Source organism: Podospora pseudocomata, chromosome 6 (genome assembly GCF_035222375.1).
Source record: "Podospora pseudocomata strain CBS 415.72m chromosome 6, whole genome shotgun sequence".
NCBI lineage: Eukaryota > Fungi > Ascomycota > Sordariomycetes > Sordariales > Podosporaceae > Podospora > Podospora pseudocomata.
In genome coordinates, this window is record NC_085890.1 from 42,527 (window position 1) to 66,816 (window position 24,290).

Here is a 24,290-nt window from a genome sequence, read left to right on the forward strand (position 1 = left end):
CTTTAATGGTGCAATGCATAACTGCACCATCCTCGCCCAAGGTGATATTCTTGGTAACAACACCACAAGCCCGCACCTCCATCATACACATCACACCAATCCACATCGATCACGAGCTGGTCCGAGTGGACGGCGCAAAAACAAGCAGAAGGTGAGATATGTCTACCCCCCTTGGATACCTTGAGCACGAGTTGCTCTTTAGAAACGACGAGAGTTCTATGGGGGGAAAATGCAGGTTGATACACCTGTTATAGCCCCTTCCCCAACTCTTGCGGCCCCTTCGCAGCCCCTTGCCCCGTCACCTCCTCAAGTTCGCGAGGAGATAATTCCGATTGTCAATCATGAGATGAATTCCGTGGAGCAGATGCAGCAGCTCTTCGAAAATGGTTTCAAATGTTTGAGCAATGCATTCAGGCTGGGGAACAATGCGAAGAAAGGACCAGTCATCATGGGATGGAAGGATGTGAAGGATGTTGAGATGAAGGATGTTTAGGGGTATATAAATTATTTTTATTCTTGGACTATCTTGGCAACGACACTGGTACATAGTACCATTAATGAAGAATTCCTTTTTCGCATTTCTGCATTGCTAGTTTAAGTCTCTCTAACTCTTCCCCAGATACTCCAGTATCTGCTAACGGGCGATGACGGATTGTCAGCGGATAGAACAGTTAACGTATTTGATAAGCGAGCGGATCGGACAAGCAAGTGGATCGATTTCGCACGCGATATAGCTCTCTACCTGCAACATCAATTTCCTCCACCATACTAAGATGTCTTCGATTCCAGTTGAGGCAAAAGTTATTCTTGCACTTGAAGCCCTTAAAAATGACCCTAAGCTAAGCCTTAAAGCTGCAGCGAGGCTCTAATTCTATACCTTATACTACCCTCCATCGCCGACGCGCTGGTAAGCCTGCACGACGCGATATTCCAGCCAACTCACGTAATTTGACGGATCTGGAGGAGCAGACGATAGTTCAGTATATCCTTGAGCTATCTGCACGCGCATTCCCACCTAGATTAAGTGGTGTGGAAGATATGGCCAACCAACTGCTACGCGTACGCGACGCGCCTCCTGTTGGTAAACGCTGGGCCTATAACTTCGTTAAACGCCAGCCACAGCTCCGTACGCGTTTTATGCGTAGATACGACTACCAGAGGGCTAAATGCTAGGATCCAAAGGTCATTACCGAGTAGTTCACGCTCGTATGGAACACCGAGGCCAAGTACGGTATTGTAGATGATGATATCTACAATTTCGACGAGACTGGGTTTATGATGGGCATTATCTTTGCAGGCATAGTGGTTACGACCTCGGACGGCCTCAGCAAGGCGAAACTAGCCCAGCCTGGTAACCGTGAATGGGCGACCGTGATTCAGGGAGTCAATGCCCTCGGCTGGGCCATCCCTCCTTTCATCATCTTAGCCGCATGCATATCAACCACATAAGCAAGCTCGAGTTCCTCTGTGCCTTCCGCGAGGCCTTCTTCGCCTCTATAACAGAGAAGAATATACAGGGTGGTTTTGCGGGTGCTGGCCTTATACCGTACGATCCAGAAAGGGTGCTTTCTAAGCTGGATGTAAAGCTTCGTACGCCAACACCCCCGACCTCACGGCCCGGCACTCCACAACCTTGGGTGTTCCAAACACCACAAAACCCCCGAGAAGCCAACTCACAGTCAACGCTCATCAAGACTCGCATTGCCAACCATCAAAATAGCTCCCCGACTTCGATGTTGGCTGCAGTAGACCAGCTTACTAAGGGTACAATGGCTGTAATGCACCAAGTGGCTCTCCTTCAGTCAGAGGTATCTTCGCTCCGCAAGGCGAACGAAGCACTAAGCAAGCGCCGGAGAGCCAAAAGAACACGTGTGCAGCTTGGAGGATCACTTACTGTGCAAGATGCACAGGATCTACTGGACCAGAAGGCTGTGGGTGGAGAGGTAGCGCAAGGAAAGGAGCAGGATGATGGTGGTGTAGTGTGACGAACCCCTATCCAGAACCTCTGAAAGGGATACTGGTTGAAGGTACTTCTGAATAATCCTGGTTCGGTGCAGCTAAACAGTGCACAACAAGATGTCTCAATGTAAACACAAGATACCGTGAATACAATCTGTTATTGCATACTGCGGAACTATCTACAAACTATCTAGTTCCTCCGTATATATAGACCTGTGGATCACCTGGATCACGTTCCCTAGAGGCGATCTGGATCACCTTTCCTTCCTGTGGCTCACTATGCTCACCGTGATCCTGTCGTGCTGCTCACTGGGATCACCGTGAGCCTGTCGCTCCACTCCCGATTGGTCCGTAATGATTTGCTAGGAGCGTCCCGCGCTCCGTGCGTTGGTTTTTCATCAACGATTGTGACATGTAGGGGGGGGTCGTATAAAGCTTCGGTGCTGTGGTGTGTGCGGCAAGCCTGGCCATAATATCCGTACGTGCCAGGAGGTTGTAGAAGAGTCTGATTCAGCTGTTTCTGATGTAATTATAGTAGGTTAATAGTATTGTTGTTTTGCAACTGAGGATGGTTGTAATAGGGTAGTAGAAATCGATCCACTCGCTTGTCCGATCCGCTCGCTTATCAAATACGTTAATGTATCAAATATCATCTGGTGTAGTTGGATGTCTACTCTCTCTCATTGTAGAGGCTGGGGTTCAAATTAAGGGACGACCGTATCTTTTAAAGGACTTTGGACGTTAACGAGGGTACTGGGCTTCGGTGACAATGTGAAGTTCTACGATGGCAGCGCTCAGGAATGGAGTCGTCACTTTGATATGAAGATCTAGGGTTAGGGTTTTGAATGCCAAGTCTCAGGAGGTGCAGATGGTGGCCTGTGCGCGTCCAGTACGCAATTGTGGGGCCGGACGTGGATATAGTTGTTACTAATCTAATCCAACTGATCTTATCAAGGCATTCCGCGCATCATTCACTGCCTGTGATTGACAGCGCATCATCCGTGCATATCCCATCAAAAGACATCGCACACAGCCGAGGTCATGATGTGGCGATTGTTGAGCAAGTGGCCGACCTCCTCCGTTCCAGTGGCCGCACGACCGTTTCGTTTTTAATCCATGCAAGGTTGATTATTCTCCGAACTGTGGCACTTTTTGTCAAAAGTCAAGTGCATGAATCCAACCACAGGGACTAGCGAGTTCTATCTCAGAAAGGCACTGATTGCTTTGGAATGTGCCAAAATAGTGTATGGCATCACCGTTTTGGGTCTCTTGCATCGGCGTGATATACCTACCTATCTGGCGCTGCAAGTTTCACCAAAGCCCATGATGGTCGGGTGTCAATCGGTAACCAGAATGCTACACTGACGGAAGGACGTTCCAGCGGCGCTACCTCCTACCGCACGAGCCTACACAGCGACACAGTTACATTGAGCTTTGTCGGAAAAGTCTTGGAAAGGGGCGTGAATGATACAGGCCAAGGATACCACTAGTCCAGCACTACTGCATCTCCAAACTTCGAATCATCATCTTTGCCACCAATATAAAAACAAACCCTGTTTCAAGAAACATTTGTTCGTCGAGGTAAACGGACACGGGGAATAAAAGGTTGGTGGTCCCGAATGCCATGAGTTAAACTATAAGACTGCCACCAGGAGACATAACGGCTCTTCATCAAGTGGTTTATTAGATGATGATACCCTTTTTAAAACAGTCGAGGAAGTATTGGTTGTGTTTTACACACCCAGAAGAGCTATCATGCGCAATTGGCTCTTGACTTTGGTCTCCCAACTGTTCTCCTTTTCCCATGTCGTATGATTTGGGGCTATGGTACACGGATTTGAGGTTAGGCTTAAGTCTAAGTCCTCGACAGGATGACAAGTTGATCGGAGGAAAGCTTCATCGTTGCTTCGTGTCAAATATGCAGCAATGGTAACGACCTTAGAAGATAAGAGGTACGCCTTTCAAGATACTTAATATACCTTAAAAGATCATTGTTAAGTGTGTAAAGAGGGCTAATAGGTCTTGGAGAATGTCAAGTAAGTATATGTATGAAAAGTCATGTTTTATTTCCCTAATTTCCTGTCTTCAAAGCTGTGTGGTGTTGTTGCCCATTCACTGATCAATAAAACGCTCCCTCATCCTCATCAGACCACTCGACAGTCTCATCTAATTTCAGATTATCCTTCACCAGTTTCTGCAGCCTGTGAATCTCAGGATCATCGTCCACGCTCCTGACCGTGACCACCCACTTGCTCCTCACTTCCCGAATTGGTTCTTTCTCGGTCGATCCTTGATCCTTGTTATCGCCAGCCCGATTGCTAACAGTTTGGGAACCGGCCTGGCCGTCTTTCTTTTTGTTGTTTTCTTCGCTTTTGATTCTTTTGTCGTGCTGATTGCCTGGAAGATGATAGCCTGCGTAATCACGGTCGTAAAAGAGTACCTCGCTCTCAAGCAAATTTCTTTCCTGTGGTCGCGTCTTGGAGCGGAGTAGTTGAAGGGTGAGGCGATCGAGATAAAATGAAGCCGATTGCTCATAGAGGCCTTTGGCTGCCAGCAGGAGCGTGGATTGGGTTGCTTTCAGCTCGCTATTGTTCTCTTCGTGTATCTCATGATTCTGGGAGACAATAGCATAGACCTTGTTCAGAGAGTAAAAGCCAAGAGTGTTTAATACCTAGACAAGAGACTAGTCTCCGTAGCTAAAGCCGTGGCGTAGGTAATAGAAGCGGAGTAAAGTTTCAAAGTTACAGGAAGCGGCTTGCTTGATGGTGTTTATCATCTCTACATTAGAGGACGTCGGTGTAATAGACTCGTTAAGATTGGCAAGGGTATTTTGGTAGTTTGAGCTGGATGAAACCCATTGTCAGATAAAAGCAGACACCGGCTTGCGGCAAGATGTGAAAAGACTTAAATACATACTGCAGGAGAATCTGGCTTGGAAAAACAATCCTCGGGGGGGTTAGAGGGGCAGGCAAGGAATCAAACCATGCCTTAAGTCGAGCGTAGAACTCGTTGGTTTGCTCCAGCTGGGTTGACGGAAGCATGGTGGTACCTCCCTCAGGCGAACTCTGTCGGGACGAGCCAAACCGCTCCATCCACATGTCGTTCATGATGACGCGAACTTGGCACTGAGCCTGGAACTGGTAAGGAAAATGTGTTGTGTGTAGTTTGGTGTCTCCTGGATACTTCAACCAAATCTGGCCATACCATTCCGGATTGGTTGCAGGATCAGGGAGCGGAACATTGGGGGGCTTTTTGATGAGAGGTGGTTCAAACAGAATATAAACATGGAGCGCCTGAAAATTGAACAATGCCCAAGCAGTGAAGTTCCTCGACAATGTCTTTCTTCTCTGCTTTCCGTTCACGGGGCCCTCCAGGGAGGAGTCTCTTGGTGGTGATAACAACCCAATTTGGGTCGCCATCTCTACTGCCCTTTATAAATTAGTATGCAGTATGCCCCCAGGCTGTGGCCTCATACCTCTTTGTATAGTTGAACCCGATTTCGTCCATGGTGTTCATGTTCGTATTCACGTTCATCAACATCGCAGCCTGAATCGTGGTTAATCTTGGAGTGTCGCTCTCTAGTTCCCACAGTCTCTTGGCCTCAGCCAAGAACTGGTAGGCAAGGTTGTGAGGACTCCAATACTGATATCGATTATGAGATGAAGGGTAAGCATCTGGGATATTCATAAGTCCAATCAGAGCTAATTTCGTTGCAAGTATATGACTCGGATTAGAGCACTTACGCTAGCATTGGCCAAGACCGCGTTGACCAGAAGAGAGGAGCAGCAGCCCCGGCGGCCGGGGCCATGCGCCATGTCTTGGAGAAAACAGTCCTTCTGCAAGACAACTATCCATTGGTACTCTGCTGACAGCCAGGCCGCGATAAGCCTTCGCATCAATACGTCATCTGCACAAACCACTGTCCACTTCGAGGGGAAAATGTCGTTAAGCAGTGGCTCAATGATTTCGGCGGCATGGAAAGGCATAAGATATATGCTCTCTGGTCTGGGTTCAGGTGAGGACGAGCTTCTCGGTGAGTCGGTTGTGCGTTTGTTGGTGCATGTTGACATCTCAAAGCCACTGCGTTGCAATGCAGACCACTCATAGAAACAAGACTCGATGTAGGGGTTGTCGGGGCGATGCAAGTGAGCCGGCATCTCGCTAACGTATGGGAAAACATATCGGAAGCGCATCTCGGGTTTCAATGACAGCTGTAGAAGTAAATCCCCTTCTTTGATGTGGCGTAGAATACTTTCCGGGGGACCTTCCATCCGGATGCGCTTGAAAATTTCAGCACTCAATGTCGGATCTGTCTCGAAGAAGCTCGTACAGCTCAACATAGACGGCGGCGCGCGCCTCAAGCTCGCCAAACTTGCGCTTGAGAGCTTGAGAATGCGTCTCATTTCTTGCCGATATGTCGTACACACACAGGATATCTGCATTCACGCAATAGGCACAAGACGGACGTTCAGCATTGCACTGTCGCAAAGGCACCTAGTTAGACGGGATGGAGTTCTTGGTGGGTGACATGGGTAGAGGACCAAACAGACCTTTGCTTTTCGCTTTCTGCAGGCTTCACAAGCAGCCGTGGTGTATGTCCTCCTGCGACGCGGTACCTCAATCTCGGATCCTGCGCGCGCTGGCGGGCGGGATGTGGGGAGAAGCCGGCGAAGTGTTGGCACCGCCTCTGGCTCGCGTTGGCTCCAGCCCTCGATTTGGAGCCACTCGTAGCAGCCGGAGGATTGCCCGGCGAGTTGGATGGGCTCATCTTTGCTGTTGCAGCAGGCCTATGAACCATGCTGCAGTGATCGTGGATGATGAAAATGTGTTGTCGACCGGTGCTTCGAAGGTGCCCAAGTCATGCTGCTATGGCTGGTATTTGTTGCAAATCACTCACAAGCGATTTGGATAGGTATGTCGGCGCGTCCCAACATCAATTGTTTTGGGAGCACTGCTGAAGCCATAGCCAATGCGATGTCGTGGGTGCTGTCTGAGACGCGCTGTGAAAAAAAGAGGGGTTGCGCGGCGATCACCACACGCGGAATGGGCACCTTTGCCTAATGTAATAGAGAGAATAACATTTAAGGTTTCTGACATGCACAAAGCCCAACCCTATGTTCCCGAGCTAACCGATGCGGCCCGATGATGTGGTGTCTTTGTTGTATCCAGCCAATGCCATTTTCGGACCATTTTCGGACTTGTCTCCGGCTCCTTGCGCTGCACTCTAGAGCGCCGATCAACCTCAGAACTTACAGGCCATGAAAGATTTGTTGGGAATAGGGAACTACATATCGTGAAGTGGCCTTTCAGAACGGGGATTAGGGTTGGATTAGCCCTCGACGCCACGTCGTGAACAGTAAGCTAGATTGAAGACTGCACCACAAAACTAAGGCCTTGAAAATTAATCACATGTAGCGACCTGGATGGTAAGTTTTGAATTCCTGGATTTAAAGCGGAGGCTACATCTCGCTCGGCTTTTCTATCAGGTAATGTAATACAAAAAGGCATAAAAACACTATAGACTTTCACTTCCTGGCTGGTTTAAATTCATGGCAAGCAAGTGAAAAGCCCACTCAGCTTGTTCAGCACAATATCTTGCTTTTCCTTCGGCGCGGTTGTCTTGTCATTGGCATCCCCCACGCTCACCGACACCAAGCAATCATCAGAAAGAGCCACACTGGCCTCCAAAGGCAGCCGATCCGTCCCGCAATGATACACGTCTTTGGCGCTGAACAAGCCAACATTGATCCGGCTGAGCACAAACTTGAAGTTGTGGGGATCAGTGCACTTTCCTTCGACCTTGGGCAAGTTGACATTGAGGAAAACATTCTCGGGCAAATAAGGCTTGCCACTGCTGACCACGGCATCGACGAGCTTGCTGGCCACCTGCGCGTACACCAGACTGCGAGTCGGAACGGGGGTCGTGTTCCAGGAAAGCGTGCCACTCGACAGACCAGAAAAAGCAATGGCAGGCACTCTTCTCTCCTTGGCAGCAAAGACGGCTGCTCCAACGGTGCCAGAGAAATGCACCTGGACATAGACGTTGCTGCCGACATTGGGTCCTGAAACAGCAAGCTCGGGGGCCTGGCCGTTCCAGAAAGGAGGCGCGATGGTGTCGATGCCGTAGCGCATCGAGGTGACAGGAAACGAGTTCACCCAGTTGAGACGGGGCGAAGATTCATTGCGGCCGATGGGCTGGTTGGTGTTTGCCGGGCAGGAGTCGTATTGGCAAGCTGTGGTGCGGGGACTGGGTTCCGCGTCGGACGATGCTGTCCAGGATGTGATGTTAGTCAACATCATCCCATGACAAGGAGCTGACAAACAGACTTACCCGTTCCAGATTTGTTTTCTGCCGGTGCCGCTAGCACCGTGTCATGACCGGCAGCAACAAGAGCGTCGTGGAAGGACCGTGTATAGAGCTCTGCCCAGCCGTCATCGTTGGCATGGATGATGCGAATGGCCTCTGCGCCGAGCGCTGGCAGGAGAGCAAGGAGGATCTGGGAGCGCATCTTGAACGTCTCGACACCGGGTAAGTTGGCTGGGACTGACAGACTAGACCATTGGCTTTGAGCGATCCTTTTTATTCATGTTTTGTGGTCGGCCCCTTTCCTGAGGAAACCGTCAACCTGAGGAAAATGAAATTGCCCGTCTCAATCTTCGAGTTGGCTACAGCCAATTACAATTCGCCGACTCCTGCTTGCCACTAGCGCATGAAACCCAAAGAGCACGGTTTGGCGGTGTTTGTTTTTGATTCGGCCATCAACGTTGCACGTGTCTCGCCCCCAATTGGACTGCTGGGTAAAACCATGAGAGTTTGGGCAGGTGAGACCACCCACGTTTTTTCATTGTGCCTTTTCAATCGCTGGTCCCTTGGAATGCAGCCTTTGGGGCCGAGCCTGGAAATTGTTACAATCTGAGGTTATGACCTCGGTGTAATACCACCTCTCTCGCACGTGCAGAGCTCAGTGTCAGCAGGTGATGTCGCTACCGTTTCTCAAGGGGCCACAGCTTGGATCATATCTATCGCAAGGACAGGGCTTTCCATGGTCCATGTTCATTGTGTCACTCGGGTTTCAGCCATTTGCTATATGCTCCACCGTTCTGGATGGCCTGTCGTGATCGGCGTCTCGCCCGCTATTGCCCCTCGGGCCGCACCCGTGGCTTGGCAGCCGTTCACCGTCATTTTCGGATGCGCCCGGGAACTGGGAGTGGGTGAGAGCCGACCTTCAAATCATTCCAGGTTCCTAGGAACAGCACGGCCTGAAGCTTGCAAACGCCATATCACGTCATTCCAAAAGTCTCCGCGACTGAGAAGATCAAAGGCTCACGGGACATGACCGATGCTTGAAGCGGGAATCACAGCTGGAAGAATACTGGAGTCAGAACCTTGCGACAGTGAGTCTGAGACATAGCGTGATGGGTTGGGTACCTATCTATCTTTGTGTAACTAAGAAACTATATCTTTCTAGTATCCACCTAGCTTTGCAACAAACTCAACTTCATCAACTCATGAGCCCTGTTCGGCCAGGAGTGCCTCAATGGGGCAAAAACAAATCAAAACCATGATAGTGTTGGTAGCATAAACAAGACAATGAGCCAGAAGCACCAGGTCCTCCACGTGGCGTAGTCCGCTTCCTTGTTCCTCCTCAACAGCCCGTTCATCCCGATACCGGCTCCAAGAAGGACTGGAACAACAAATGCCCATAACTTGAGCCTCCAGAAATAAGCACAGGCGAATGACCAGGACAAGACGAAGGCACCGATGACAACCCTGCACAGCCCATCACCGATCAGAATGGGCACGCTCTTCCTCTCCCGCAGTCTATCCCCGGCTTGATCCTTGAGGTCCTGGATGTATCCAGTGGTCAAGATGACCGCTGCAATCATGACTGTCCACAGATGGCCCTCGTCATTTACCGTCCTTCCCACACCACCAGCAAGTCTCAAACTTCCACCGTTGAAGCCCAAAGAGCCGGCCGCAATCAGTGGGTCTCTGAGCATGTGGTCGCCACCTCTCAAGTCATTGTACATCCAGACCAACACGAGGATCCACAATCCCTCGGAGAACACCCCAAGGTACCAGTTCATTGCCATCGCCAACGGTATCGAGCTGAGCAACAATAATCTTGCGTGTTCCATGGTGGCATACCCACTAGGTATGGGCCGCCAGGGCTTGTTGATCCTGTCTTCCTCGACCGAATCGGCGCCACGCTGGTTGGCGAGGTCAAATATGAAGGTCATATACCAGTTGTAGATTATCACGATAGGTACTCGCCAGAGGACCTCAGAGACGCTGGGCCCTGTTTCGTCCGAGAACAAACGAGGCCCAGCGAGGGCACCAAAGATACCAAACGCAGAGTTGGGAAGGATAAATGTTGGAAAATCGTTCTCGGTAAACTGCCAGATGAGGAAGGGTACACCTTTTATCCAAGAGAGGGGGGTGCTGTTGAGGACGGGCGAGTTTTGCGGTTGCTGAGATTTGGGAAGGAGAGGTGAGCTGGGAGATACGCCAGTCCATTGGCTCTCCACATCCTGACTTGACTTGTCTACTGGTCTCATTTTCGCCGGAGCAAGTTGATAAGAAAGACAGCTGAGAGGTAAAATGAGGTGACGTGAAGAAAGAAGATGCTATCTTGTAACGAGCACGCAACAGACGGTCGGATAGGTAGGCAAGGTATCCCTCGAGAGGAGCTATATGGGACGGAGCGGCCATCGTATTTATCTTGATCGTCCTATTTCCTGACTCGCGACCCCCGCGTGTGTAGCAGGAGCCAGCACACTGACAAGAATAGGTCCTGAGGATCGTCTCACTGAAAAGGAATAGGCACTTCAAATCGGCCCCACTGTCACACTGGCGGCATTGGAAGATAGAGGCAGGATCCAGGGAACGGGACAAGGGTAGGAAAGTAATAATGGCGCAACCGTTCGTCTGTCGGATGAAGTGTTTCCTCCTTGCCGGACCCATCCTGTTCCAAGGACCCCAGGTCAACAGCGGCTGTTCTCCACTTCGGGAAACATGGCAAAGCCCGCAGACAGACATAGTGGGATATGAACTTTTCCAAAGTAGACCCATATCCACATGGGCTGACGAAATCGTATGTAATCGACACTCAATAGGTTGTTATCACCATGTGAGCATCATCCGGAGCTCGCTGGGCAGATCTGCAAGACTCACAAATCACACATTCCTCTGCCTGAGAATTTCCAAGCAATCCATACCCAAAGAGTAAGGTAAAGCACCACAAGGTATCACTCCAGTCTCATCAAGACGCGGCGTATGGTATGCAGCCTGCAAGCGAACCCCTCGTTTTGGCCGCATTCTTCTTGTTGCTTTCCGGACCCGAGAGTTCGGGTACGCGCCGAGGATGCCCCGAATGGGGATAGTTGTTCATTCGTGAAGTGTTCAATTTTCCGGCCTGTTGTCGGACTCCATCAGATGGCGCCATCTAAGTTTACTTACGGAGTATTGACACTGTGGCACATGCTGATGATGCCGCAGATGGTGTTTTATTTCGTTGACTCGAAGGCAATAGCTTAACACCAACCAGCATAATGATTTCTTCCTTGTACACCGCTCCACGTTTCCTAGCCCCTCTGGGCATCACTTGCATGTCTTGACCGTTGTTGCCCCATATCTGCGGAGACGGGCCCCTGAAGAACCATCCGCGTTTCGAAGCGAAGCAGGGGTCCAATCTCGACAACCACACGTTGCTCGATGCCCTTGTGTAAGTAAAAATTCCTCTTCCCTAGTCCACGGACCCTTTGTTGGAAATGGGTAGAATTCCACCCTAATAAGAGAATGAATATATGCAAATTACTAAGGTACTCTGTAGGTAGGTAGAGTTCGTAGATGCGGCTCGGCCCTACGGAAGGCTTCCGGCTTCCCCTGACCCCCCAAATTCAGGGCAATCTAAACCAGACCCCCACTCTCGAACCCAAGGTTCCCTCCACCAGCGGAGCACCACAGCAAAGTCGAATTGGGGGCGATTGTCAATCTTCCTCCTCTCCATGGTGCCCAGAACGAGAACATCGTACCATCAGACGGCCCGCCCCCTGCTGTCGTATCCAGAACCCTTGACCCCCTCGTTCGTGAAGTCTGAATCCAGTGCTCATTGCCGCTAAGTGCATACATACCTGGGTATCTTGACGTAGGTACATCATCCTCCGTACAGAGTACATGAAGACAACCTGGAACCTCACGCGGATAAAAACGTGGAAAGCCGCGGGGTCCTTGGTTGAATGCTACCCCAGCCACTGGTCCTTTTTTTCTTTTCTTGGCCCAATATCGAGTTCCTTGCAGCATCATCTTTGCAAAAAGTGCCATGGAACAACGGCTGCTACTGCAGTCCATGACTCTTGATGGCTCCTCGGGTTTCCTCATCAGGAGCGTGAGGGACATGATAATGCATGATGCTCCATGAACTAGTCTACATTCTGCACAGTGTGCCCATTTAACCCATTCATACATGCCTGTTGCATATGCATACAAGGAGGAAAACGCAATGGGAAAGGGTTGCAGTACACACAGTGCGAGCTGGCCTGCGAACTCTCTTGTTGATGCAAATCTCCAATGCTGGCATTACACGTATCCCGGCACGCTCTAGACAAAATGACTGGTGTTACAATATCTACCGTTCCATGTAAAGAATCAGCGTTCTGTCTACGGGTATGTTCTTCGACTAATCAACTATTCTTTAAGGCCAAGTGACTACCTATCTTTTGAGGCCTGGTAGCTATTTTTCAAGGCGTGGTCCAGAATATAATGGGTACCTATGCGTTGGTTTACTTTTACAGTCCCAGCTATTTTGTCTATGGTGTGCCTGGGAACCAGTTGGTCATGGTCAAGATGGCAAGGATAAACGGATCTGGATTTCATGATACTAACAGAATTACCTTATCCTCTTCTCAATCCGGTCGCGCTATAGCTGCACAGCAGTCTTGGTAACTACTAGCCCGTAGGAACCTTGCTTGAATTCATTGACCGATGGCAGAGATAAGGCGATTGCACCTTGGCTTGTGTGGTGGCCGGGAATTGTTTACACAGTTTTGGATGTTGATCGCATGCTTTCCGAACCCTGTACTATTGGTAGCAAGAGCGGTGAGATCTCATGGAACAACATATAGGGTTGAATGGGATTATATGGGTATTGTGAAATGCCCAGGGTCCAGTGAATAGTGCATGTGTGGTCAGCATGATCACTTATGAGCCGACAAGTGATCGTTCGAACCATGCATGTACTCTCTGATCGGTTGATAATCTGTGTCTGTCTCCTACTGACAAAATTATCTCTCAACTGGCGAGATAGCAAAATTATCGTAAATAAATACGTGGGATTGACTCAATCTGGGATAACATCTGTCGCCGACATAATGTTGCTGGGCAACTTTATAGCCCCAATACCCCCCTCAAAAGTTCTTGATCACCTGTAGCTGACATCGCTCAGACTTCAAGGCTCCAAGGTATATTTTAATGTATGCTGGAAATGTCAACGCGGCGTTGGAGCAAACCCACCCCCATAATAGGTAGTCATTGGAGCATGGTCTTGAGGTATATAATACGTGATATTCCTGTATGGAAGCCTTCAAGGGCGAGTAAAAGATTGCTCGGCACTTTGAATAGCAGTACTGTTATGCTCAATGTATTTATTTATGCCAATTGCCGGGCAAAGTTGATCAGTTGGATTACTTCTTGAGTGCTTACACCGTCCCATACATGCCGGTCCGTTAAGCTTGAAGTTGGCGGCGGCCAGTAAGAGAGAGCCTTGTGTCGTACAAAGTGATAAGGGGCAAGGAGCAACATCACAGTTGACCTGGCAACCTTACGTTCTCTACACAGAGTGCAAGAAAAGATTCAAAAATACAACTTCAACAAATAATGAATGAATCTCCACAAATGTTCAAGCTTGTAATCCAGAACAGGGAGTGTTCGAGAAGGTTACAATTATTCGCCAAGCTATCGGCAGATGGTCTTGCGACTTCCATTTCCCAACGTTACTGCGTCATTCCGCATCGTGTCTTTCCGAGTCCATGTCCCGGGCCCGTCAACAGGACACGTGTTAATTGTTCCGTTAGACAGTATTGATGTAAATTAAAAAGTCCGCTGAAACTTGGGAATTTGGAGGGTTTGGGTGGTGCTGCTACCGCCCGGTAATTAGCCTGTATCAAAATGCCAGAACACCAACAACGAGACCTGCCGAGGATCTCGATCGGGGTCATGATGAAGCGTTCAGAATTAAAAGGAAGCCCTGTCTCCTCACGTACCAATGGCAACTTTGGAGTCCCCAAGTTCTGCTGTGCTCTCCTCGACTCTCACCAAGCGCTTGCCTGCAAACTCGCAGAATGAGGTCTTTGCCACTTTACCTTTCCCTCTTTGTCCCAGCTCTAGCCGGCATCAACTGGGACATCTACGAGCATGGCGTAGTTCCTTCATTCAAATGGTCCCGCCCCTTTCCTGACGATGGCACCGACCCAGGAGGGTTCGAGGTACATTGCAAGGCCAAAAAGACTTTCCGCGCCAAGATGTACAAGCTTTCCGATTTACCTGAAGACCCTCCCACAGGGCTATCCCCATGGCGCCACGCAATCGAGGAGTTTATGGATCACACAAAAGAGTTCATGGGAAGCTGGGATGGTGTCGATCACAAAGGAGAAAACCGGGAGATTGTGGTGATGGAATACAAAGATGTCCCACTTGAAGTTCGAGAGTGGATCGAGCAGCAGCAGAGGGACGAAGAGACTGAGAAACCCAATAAGAAGAAGTGGTGGTTTGGCGTGTTCGAGAAGCCGCAAGAGCATGGACAGAGGATCATTGGCACAGTAAAACCCACTCCTACACCTGTTCCACAAGGTGGCCATGCTCCTGATGTGAAAGACATCAAATTGGAGGATAAGATTTTGGTCTTTCCAGGGGGTGCAATCTATGAAATTTTGCCACTATGGGTGGCAGGGGGGAGTGGGGCTTGTGAGCGTAAGTTACTCTTCCTTGATGAGTTGGGAGAGTTCAAAAGCTAACAAACCCGCAGGCGAGCTCAACAATCTACCCAAATATAAGCACCAGGCCATAGACCACTGCGTCATTGCTTGGGTAACTGACCACACCAAACCGCATCGTGAGAATGGCAAGCGGGATATGGAGTTTACCATTGAAGCCATGGCGGTGACTGAGAGCGAAGACGGAAAACGCTCGCGTCTAATGTGGGAGAGATTACACCGAACTATCAAGAGGAATGACAGAAAGCAACAAAGAGAGGAGAGACAAAAAAAGAAGAAAGAGCTTGAAGAAGGGATTGTGAGAGATGAATTGTAAATATTAGATGGTTATAGTTGAAGTTATTCTATGCGGTGTCTATCCAGTCTAAATTAGTAAGCCATTCTAGCTCGCAATTCTAAGCATCTAGGTGTCATGTCGTGTCACCACTAGGCCTTCTCCTCGGTCACTGTGGACCGGCTGGCTTGGTTTTTGGCCTGCCTTTCTAACTCCGCCCTTTCTTCTAAGGTCAAATCGGACTCAGCCTTGCCGACCTTGATGGTGGCAAACAAGAGCAGAACAACCACAGCACAAGCAGTAGCAAACCAAAAGGCGACTTGATGTCCAGTTGTGCCACCCCTCTTGGTCTCTTCGGAAACAGCAAGATCCGAAATGCCGAGGAAGAAGCTGATGCCCAAAAACAAGAGGCTGTTGATGAGAGCCCCTGCCAAACCCTGCCTATGCCTTGCAACATTGGTCGTGATGAAGACGTTGCTGACGATGAAGGTGATGTCTATGCCAATGGTCGAGCCGAGCATGGCAGGAAAGACCCATGCCCAAAAGTTGGCATCTTGTGGCATAAGCGCGAACAGAAGCACGCAGGCCAGGCTTCCAAGCGCAGAAATGATCAAGAGTAGCCTACCAGGCAACAGATGAAGGGTAAACCCACCGATTGTGGCCAATACGATACCACCACCAGCCATTGGGGCGAACCAAATGGCTGTGATGAGTGCTGTTTGTCCCATCCACTCGCTGATTCTGTTGAAAGGATTAGTCCCGCCGTTTTTCATAGTACAAGATGAGGGTTGGGCAACTTACTGGAAACTGGCGTAAAATAGGAAAACCCCGAAGATGCCATAGGCAAAGAACAGTGCGACAGTGAGCCGGACCATGTACTTTGGTTGAAAGAGATCGAACGGGAGCAGCGGCTGTTCTGCTACCCAACCTTCAATGTAGACCGCGGCGCCTAGAAGCAATACGCCAAGAATGAAAGTCACGATGATGTACGGACTCTTCCATCCGTGGGGTGCGTGAGCTCCGTCTGTCAGGGCGAATGTAGTCAAGACCAAGCCCGGCGCAATCGTAACAATGCCCCACCAGTCCATTTTGATATGGGCATTTTCCCTTCTCGTTTGCTCCATGTCTTTTGGAATTGTCACAAACGCAACAGCTGAAGAGATGAACAGGATAATGGAGCCGATGTAAAAGTACCACCTCCAACTGAGGTACTCGATCGTCAAGCCGCCCGTGATGATGCCCAAAAAGAAGCCAATGGGCGCAAAGGCGCTGTAAAGCGCAAACACCAAGTTCTTTCTCGGACCCGGACGGTATAGCTTCCCCAGCAACATGATCCCCGTCGGTAAGAAGGCCGCTGGTCCAAACCCACCCAGAGCTCTGGTGACAATAAGCATGATGTAATTCGTGCTGAAGCCAGAGATGAGAGACCAAGCTGAGAACCAGACCATTCCGATGCTGAAAACCCAGTAGGCGCCATAAATGTCGGCTATCCTGCCAAAGGGCAGTAGAAAGGCACCAGTGACGAGGGAGAAGACGCTGGCGGGCCACACCTGTGAGGTTTTTGGAATTTCGAGCGAGATGGAAACCGAGGGAAGGATGATGTTGAAGCCTGAGATGAAGAACTCCTGCTGACGACATTAGTTGGGTTTCTAAGACGAGGAAGAGCTTGAAAAGACAAACCGCCATGAACATGGATATCAGAAGTGAAGCACAAAACATAACCTCGGTAAAAGTGCTGGAGAAGACATCTGGTCTTTGACGGCCGAGCAGTTCGAGATCAGTCTCAGACTCGGCACCCGGGGGCGACTCGATGTCGCCTTTCTTCGTTGACGGTGACATGGATGTCAGACAGGTCGAAGAAGGAATGAGGTGATGAGGTTGACGAGCAAGCACGGTGAGCAAGGAAACCCTTCACGATATAAACCTCAGCCTTTCCAGGCTTGTTGACGACAGTGAACGAAAGGCATTTTTGACGCTAGCAGACCAAAACAGTAGCTAAAAGTTCAACATCATCGACGTGACTTTAAGTAGACTAGTCACAGGGACTGCAGTGCAAAAGACTGCACAGGTTGTCGAATTGGTCCCTTTCTGGGCTTAGCGCACCCATGCTCTGGCTCCACTGTCCACGGGGCGCTGTGGGGCGGGGGGGCAACCTGGCCGGGGGACGACAACGAAATCGGAGGGAAGACGGGTTGCGGTTGTGAACGGGAGATGTGCTTCTGTGGTTCCCATCTTGGAAGTGAGTTTTCTTGGTTTTCTTCGTCTGGCTTCTGTCCATTTCACATTTAAGCTTCTTTGTTCGCGCGCGGTCGAGTGCATGACACGGAGCCATAACGCCTTAAAAGTGGAGCACCGCTTGCCATTTTGCTACCTCTTTCAGCCTAGCGCCCTTCTTTGCCGCTCCCGCGCGAAAGCCGCCGAGCCCCCTGACGGCCGATTGGGTGGCGATCCTGTCTTCAACGTCACTTCTCGTCTCTCTTGAAGACTGTTCCAAGTCGACAATACGACCGCACAGGGCAGACCAACAAGGCAAGAGGAACATCGCCGACACATCATCCCGACTGGGACAGGACTGGAGGTCCCTCGATGCCTGAACCCAAGAAGACACCCCCTTCGACAGGAGCAGCAGCACCACAAAAGGCCTGCCATAACTGTCGCCGCCGCCGACTTCGGTGTGACAAATCTGTCCCCTCCTGTCACAAGTGCTCAATCAACGGCGAAGAGTGTCTTGGCTATGGAACCTTCTTCCGATGGGCGAATGCCCCAGCTGTCCGGGGCCGCCTCGCGTTGCCAAAGCCAAAGAAAGAGCCCTTGAAGAGTCGAACACCAAGTTTGCCATCACCAACATTATTCTCGTCCATCTCAACAGTATCGCCTTCAGATTCCCCATCGATATCTTCTTCAGTATCCCCGTTGCTGTCGCCCTTGGTATTGCCCCTGGTATCATCGGTGTCACCGGCGTCATCTACATCGGAGTGTGACTATCAAACCAAACCCCTCAGCCGTGCTGAGCTCATGGCCATCAACCGCGAGGTTCAGGCTATGAAGGATGAGGAGGAAGGAACATATAGGTACACTCTGGTTCACCCCTCCCTACTGGATCCTTTTCACAGCTCCCTGGACCGGAAATCAAAACATTATATCCACCACTGTAGGTATTTATCTTCGTGCCCTTTTCCCTCTTGAGCCACTTGCCTGATCACCATGCTTCACCCCCACAATCTCTCTGCAAGCCAAGGCGGTAGCCGACCAATACAACGCCCCCTCATCCCATAGTTATCTCATCACCGATGCTAACGCACTGTGCCAGTCTCCAATGCCGTCTGCCGTGATCTGGTCTCGATCGACCAGCAATCCCGCAACCCCTTCCGCGCCATGATTCCTCTTGCTGGCCGGTTTGATTACCTGCAGTCCATTATCGTGGCCACGGGGGCTATGCACCTGGCCACACTGCAAAATTACCACAACCGCCGCCCAGGAGGGCCAGAACTGGTTGACGCCCTCGTGGCTAAGGGAAAAGCCGTATCGGCACTCACGAGAGCCGTAGCAAGTGCCGGCAATGAAGTTACACCCACAAGCCAGGCCATGATCTTGGCAGCGATAGTCTTCTTCGTCAACCTGGACTTGATCGACAACGGCAAGGGGAGCTGGCAGGCTCACATCGAGGCAGCTAGCACGCTCATGACGTCGATTCAGAAGCAAGTCGCCAGTGGCGGGGCCGAGAACAGGGTGATAATAGACGACAGCCTGATGAGGCTGGTGGACGCCATCGCGGCGGATTGCTTGACATATCGGATTCTTGGGACGACCATAAGCGGCGTTGACACAACGTGGGCTGACTCGATGGAACACTCGGATCTCTTTTCTGTGCTCAGCCGGGCCGAGGCCCATAGCTATCACTGTTGCCCACCAGTCATGCTGGAGACCATCCTGGCCACCAGCAGACTGTTTCATGATCATCTGAGCGCACCAGAGGAAAAGGTGAAGCGAGCGCTGGAGCTCTTGGGCCGCGCCAAAAAGTTCGACGTCGTGGACTGGGTCTATGCGATCCAGGGGCTGTCGTTGGAGCAAGATGATTTATCTGTGCGAGTGAGTTTGGCAAGGGCACATCGCGCGGCGGCATGTCTGTACATTTTACTTTGTGTGCCGGACGCTCTCAAACCATTGGGTTTGGTTTCCCTAGAGCCCCTGGTCCTGGAGCTGCGTGGGTATATAGCCGAGGTGCCACTCGATCACGTACTTCTCAAGGGTATCGTCTGGCCGGTGTTCCTGGCGGGCGCGCAAACCACCGAGGCCTCTCAGCGGGTCTGGTATGTTGAAAGGCTCGAATCGGTTTGGGCAAAGAACCCTTGGATTTGTCCTTGGGGTTACATACGTACCGCCATCGAAATGATGAGGGAAATCTGGGAAGCCAGAGATGCCATGGAGATGGCCGGCCTGGAGGATCTCGGCGGGTGGAATTGGTTGGCTGCCATGAAGAGTAGGCGAGAGCAATGCTTGATTGTCTGAACACCTGACTTGCAATTCAATTGTTTTCGGCGTCTCAAAGGTACCCAAGCCAGCCAGGTAGCTAGTCACTGGGGCTACTGCCGTAGCTGTTTACACAGCTTAGATCAGCAATGTTATACAAATGATCAACCACGTCACGTGGATGTGTGCTGGTACAACAGGATGGGATTGGACCAAATAGCACGCAAATGAGAAGCGCCCCGCCCCTCAAAGTGTTATCACACATTTCTCTTGAACGTGGTTTGATGTGTACCTAAAACCTTCATCAAAAGATGAGATTGCTTGAGACACACTCGCTACGTCTCGTTAGCAAACAAGGCACAATACCATGCTATGCCATCTTGTCTCATACATGGGGTGCCGAAGGCAACGAAGTGAGCTTCCACGATATCCATGACCTCCACTCCGCCAGTCAGCCGGACAACCATCCTGTAATCAAAAAGCCAGGCTTCGCCAAGATACGTGATGCAGCTAGAATCGCGAAGTCATCCGGTATCGACTATATTGGATCGATACCTGCTGCATCGACAAGACATCGAGTGCCGAGCTCTCGGAAGCCATCAACTCCATGTATAGATGGTACCAAAATGCAACAATATGCTATGCATTCCTCAACGATGTCGATGACAGCTATGACGAGGACCCTGAACTGGTCTTGGAAGCTACTGGAGAACAGCGCACGGCTGCCAGAATTCGAAACACGATACGATCAGTTCGACATAGTCGATGGTTCACGAGAGGGTGGACATTGCAAGAGCTGATTGCACCTGCAAACGTCACCTTTTATTCCCGAAACTGGAATGTCCTCGGCACCAAACTAAGGGATGTCCCCTTAAACGAGCCTTCGGCCTATCATGAGCCTCTAGATTTTGCAACAATTGTCAGCCAGATTACGGGGGTTGACCTTGATGTTCTCTCAGGCCATCTGGATTTGGACAGCATCAGCGTTGCCGGCAAGATGAAGTGGGCAGCTAAACGACGCACGACTCGAACAGAATACATGGCATATTGTCTGATGGGTCTGTTCAATGTCAATATGCCCTTGCTTTATGGTGAGGGTGGCCGTGCTTTCATGCGGTTACAAGAGGAGATCATCAAAGGTACCGCCGCGCTCTCCTCCTCGGGTACTTTGGCATGATGCTAACGCCTCATCCAGTAACCAATGACCAGTCAATTTTCTGTTGGGAATGTGATGAGGCCGATGTCCTTCAAAATCATCTCTCAGGCCTGTTGGCATCTAAGCCGGTTCACTTTGCCAGTTTTGGGGACATTAGGCCTCTGCCCTTTGATGCTTCTCGCCCAAGTTCCCCCTCGACAATGACAAACGCGGGCCTCCACGTGGAGTTCTATCTCGAACGAGCTACAGAATCGACATGCCACAATTCACATCACGAATTCAACGCCATCCTGGATTGTTATCCTCGCAAACACATTAAGCAAGATGGAACAACTTCCTCTCGGAACCCAGCCATGCGCCTGATAGCTCTCGGTGGTGACCAGTTTGCACGGCTGTTCCCTTCAAAAGTTGTCTGGGTATCTGCAGACCACTGGCAGACGGATGGAGGGGAGAATCAATACATCTACGTAAAACAGTCTCCGGTCATTAGAGTTCCCGACATTGTCGTTTCTGAGGACCCGTCCGACCGCTGCCGACTAATTGATGTCTGGCCCCCATCGCGCTGGATCGCAGCTACTTGGACTCTGGGCCTCGCGACTTCAAGCCGAAACGACACCACGATTCGAGATACTGCCCTGGCCAAGTTTAAGTATCGGGTCAAGACCACCACTGCTGAACATGACAATGAGCCTTTGATGATAGAGGTGAGGGTGGGTATTTGCTCAAAGCTGCAGCTGGGTTCGTCTATTTCGTGGGACTGTTGGTGTCATTTCCGGAACTTATCCAACAAACTAAACACTCACGAATCCGACCCCCCTATCGAGGCGGTTGACCGGCAGCTGACCCGTGGGTTCGCTCAATACATCCAAGAGGGCGTGCAGGCGGTAGTTGAGACTGTCCACACACGAAACCGCTCCTACTTCTCCTTGACTGTCTCCAATGTCTATGAAATGGACAGCGTTACGAGTTTACGTTCTATTCTTGAAGTCCAGGGCACCGAAATCGGCGCCACTGGAACCACAAATTCAGTATCGGCAGCATTATTAGTCGATGTAGCCTCAAAAAGCACGGTGCAAGACACGTGGCAATGGATTCTTGGAATTAATAGCCCTGGGTTCAACACGGGAACGGCAGCCGCTTTATCACACCCTCCGCCAATTCGAACACGTTCTTGTCCGCAATCCAAAGCCAACCCAGAACCTCTTGAGCAAAGCCCCGTCTACGAAACATTTTCTGAAGTCCTTGCTACAGCAATCAAAACGGGTGTCATGATTGAAGCCTCTGCTGTTATCAACCCGTTTGAAAGCTATTTCACCACATTGTTGATCCAGGCTTGCATTAAAAATGAAGACCAAGCAGCGAGGCAGCTGCTTACCAGTCCGCTGAGCAGTGTGCTAGTCGACATCAAGACCTCCATACAAACACGAGATCAAAGTGAGCTGGAACCATGGCATGAAATCTTCCGGGACTTTAGAGTCATCCACTGGGCCTCAGCACTTGGACATCTCGCTATTGTCAAGTTGCTCACTGCACATGGGGCGGATCCTAGCAGTACTACAGGGCTTGGACTGTCAGCCGTTCATTTAGCAGCACTTACTTCCCATTCCCTAATCGTGGAGCACCTTCTCGACGTTCTCGAAGACAAACGACCCGAGTGGTTCGAGAATGAACAGTTTGGGCAAGCAGAGTCGCCGGCCCATCTGATCGCTGCCTATATCAGGGGATCTGAAACCGCGAGGATCCTGAATCGGCTTTTACCCGATCTAAAGCTAGCGGGAAAGCCCAAAAACGACCGTCTAGGAGACATGGGTCTGCCCGAGTTGGAGATACTCAGCCTGTCCCCAATAGCTGCCAGCCTTGAGGAGATGGATGCCGAGGAGCTTCATCGTGTTATGCCAAACCAGCTTACACTGCCAATCAATACGTTTCATGAGACCGCACTCCACCGCGCTGCCGCAATGGACAATATTCACGCAGTGAAAGCCTTCTTAGACAACTCTGAATATTTTCCCCGACCATCGGCTTACCAAGATTGTGTTGGCAGAACTCCATTGTGGCACGCTGCCGCTGCCGGGGCTTTGAAGGCAGTCGAGGAATTTCTTCAACACAAAGACGGAGTCCCCATCGATGAACCTGATACGCTTGGAAGAACACCATTACACGCAGCCTGTCGCGGCGGCCATGTCGAGGTCGTTGACGTACTTCTCAGGGCCGGAGCGAATCCAACAGCTGCGACAACAGAGTCCCACATGACGCCTGCTCACTTTGCTGCATTGAGCGGCAAAGAGGAAATTCTTCGATTGCTTAACAAACACACAGAAAGACTAGACATCTTCTCAGAGTCCGCAAGACTGTCCCCTCTTCATATTGCAACTTCGAATGGATTTTTGGGCTGTGTCAGGTTTCTTTGTGAAACCGGAGCACAGTTGGACGTAATGGCCGGTCATCGTTTGATTGTGAGAAGCCATCCCAATATTGGCTTTTTGGACGTCAGTCTGGCCAAGAAACATGGCTACTGGAGTCTGCACGAGCTGGCTCAACATGGAAACCACACACAGGTCCAGCGGTATCTGGAAATGATTGCCCCTGGTCAGGCAGGCGTGAAGACAGGGTCCAGCACGGGACTGTTCGACGTCGAATTGGGAAGCAGTTTGTGGCCTTCATTTCATTACGAGAAATTACTGACTCGTAACCTATGATACCGGGGAACATTTTAATCTGTAAAGCACGTGAAATACATCAAGACCTATATGGTGTTTCTGTTGTGGACTGGTTTCTAACTGGGTTCGTTGTTTCTCAACCAACATTTACCTACCTCATCCCTTGCCCCGCTCCCGTCAAGTTGCCTCGCTCACTGCCGGTCCCAGCGATGAGGACCTGCCGCCAGAAGCCATGTGTCAAAGGCGAGCGAGCTGCTGCGACATAATTAGCCGAGAATGCAAGCTGGTTGGCGGCGGATGCACCATCAAAGTCTGGGGAAAGGCTGGGGAAGTCCCCATATCCCGGCAGTCGTTTTACCCCACCCTTCGGGACAGCAACAGAACAAGCACACGCGTCACGTTGAAGAGTGATCAGATAAACAGAGCATGTGCCACTGCTGCGCCTTCTTTGCTGATTCGTAACTAGAGCGCCGTCTGCCGATCGTCCTAGTCTCAGGATTCAGCCGAGGAACTTCAGGATAAACACAGCATGGGCGAATGGAACCTAAGCAGGGTGAATAATATGCTTGGAAGCTGTGTTCCTGGAGCAAGTCAGATGTTACAAAGCCGATACGGGGGGTTTCTGCATGCCCGAACACTGTATCCTGACCAAGCGGAATGTCCGAAGTAGAGCAATGCTCGTCACGAGGTTAGATTCGAGGGTGTCATAATACTATAACCCCCAATTCTCTGGGTCCCTTCTTCCCCGCCCCGTTAGATTGGTCCGAGGGGACCAGTTAAG

General features: G+C 50.6%; 8 protein-coding genes across 8 annotated transcripts; 3 read left to right on the plus strand and 5 right to left on the minus strand.

Moving 5' to 3' along the window:
• Window positions 1-4,078: 4,078 nt before the first annotated feature.
• QC762_0089190 (uncharacterized protein) lies at window positions 4,079-5,378 on the minus strand (the record flags this gene model as incomplete). Its single annotated transcript, XM_062884044.1, has 3 exons — window positions 4,079-4,630; window positions 4,742-4,802; window positions 4,876-5,378. 3 exons carry the CDS (start codon window positions 5,376-5,378, stop codon window positions 4,079-4,081), a joined length of 1,116 nt encoding a protein of 371 aa, XP_062740075.1.
• Window positions 5,379-5,397: 19 nt separating this feature from the next.
• QC762_0089200 (uncharacterized protein) lies at window positions 5,398-7,070 on the minus strand (the record flags this gene model as incomplete). The annotated part of the gene is made up of 3 exons (XM_062884045.1): window positions 6,510-7,070; window positions 5,703-6,438; window positions 5,398-5,601 (listed from the first exon to the last, which is right to left on the minus strand). Exons 2-3 carry the CDS (start codon window positions 6,399-6,401, stop codon window positions 5,398-5,400), a joined length of 903 nt encoding a protein of 300 aa, XP_062740076.1. The 5' UTR covers window positions 6,402-6,438; window positions 6,510-7,070.
• A 305-nt stretch (window positions 7,071-7,375) lies between these two features.
• On the minus strand, window positions 7,376-8,971 carry QC762_611300 (uncharacterized protein). The gene is made up of 2 exons (XM_062892807.1): window positions 8,291-8,971; window positions 7,376-8,228 (listed from the first exon to the last, which is right to left on the minus strand). The coding sequence occupies exons 1-2, from the start codon at window positions 8,466-8,468 to the stop codon at window positions 7,507-7,509; spliced, it is 900 nt and encodes a 299-aa protein (XP_062740077.1). The 5' UTR covers window positions 8,469-8,971; the 3' UTR covers window positions 7,376-7,506.
• A 542-nt stretch (window positions 8,972-9,513) lies between these two features.
• QC762_611310 (uncharacterized protein) lies at window positions 9,514-10,518 on the minus strand (the record flags this gene model as incomplete). The annotated part of the gene is made up of 1 exon (XM_062892808.1): window positions 9,514-10,518. The coding sequence occupies one exon, from the start codon at window positions 10,516-10,518 to the stop codon at window positions 9,514-9,516; it is 1,005 nt and encodes a 334-aa protein (XP_062740078.1).
• A 3,731-nt stretch (window positions 10,519-14,249) lies between these two features.
• On the plus strand, window positions 14,250-15,312 carry QC762_611320 (uncharacterized protein). The gene is made up of 2 exons (XM_062892809.1): window positions 14,250-14,926; window positions 14,982-15,312. The coding sequence occupies exons 1-2, from the start codon at window positions 14,299-14,301 to the stop codon at window positions 15,263-15,265; spliced, it is 912 nt and encodes a 303-aa protein (XP_062740079.1). The 5' UTR covers window positions 14,250-14,298; the 3' UTR covers window positions 15,266-15,312.
• Window positions 15,271-17,507, minus strand: QC762_611330 (uncharacterized protein). Its single transcript, XM_062892810.1, has 3 exons — window positions 16,904-17,507; window positions 16,025-16,848; window positions 15,271-15,964 (listed from the first exon to the last, which is right to left on the minus strand). Exons 1-3 carry the CDS (start codon window positions 17,060-17,062, stop codon window positions 15,376-15,378), a joined length of 1,572 nt encoding a protein of 523 aa, XP_062740080.1. The 5' UTR covers window positions 17,063-17,507; the 3' UTR covers window positions 15,271-15,375.
• QC762_611340 (uncharacterized protein) lies at window positions 17,363-19,732 on the plus strand (the record flags this gene model as incomplete). The annotated part of the gene is made up of 2 exons (XM_062892811.1): window positions 17,363-18,374; window positions 18,534-19,732. Exons 1-2 carry the CDS (start codon window positions 17,810-17,812, stop codon window positions 19,730-19,732), a joined length of 1,764 nt encoding a protein of 587 aa, XP_062740081.1. The 5' UTR covers window positions 17,363-17,809.
• Window positions 19,733-20,300: 568 nt separating this feature from the next.
• On the plus strand, window positions 20,301-23,548 carry QC762_611350 (uncharacterized protein; the record flags this gene model as incomplete). The annotated part of the gene is made up of 2 exons (XM_062892812.1): window positions 20,301-20,832; window positions 20,889-23,548. 2 exons carry the CDS (start codon window positions 20,301-20,303, stop codon window positions 23,546-23,548), a joined length of 3,192 nt encoding a protein of 1,063 aa, XP_062740082.1.
• Window positions 23,549-24,290: the final 742 nt, after the last annotated feature.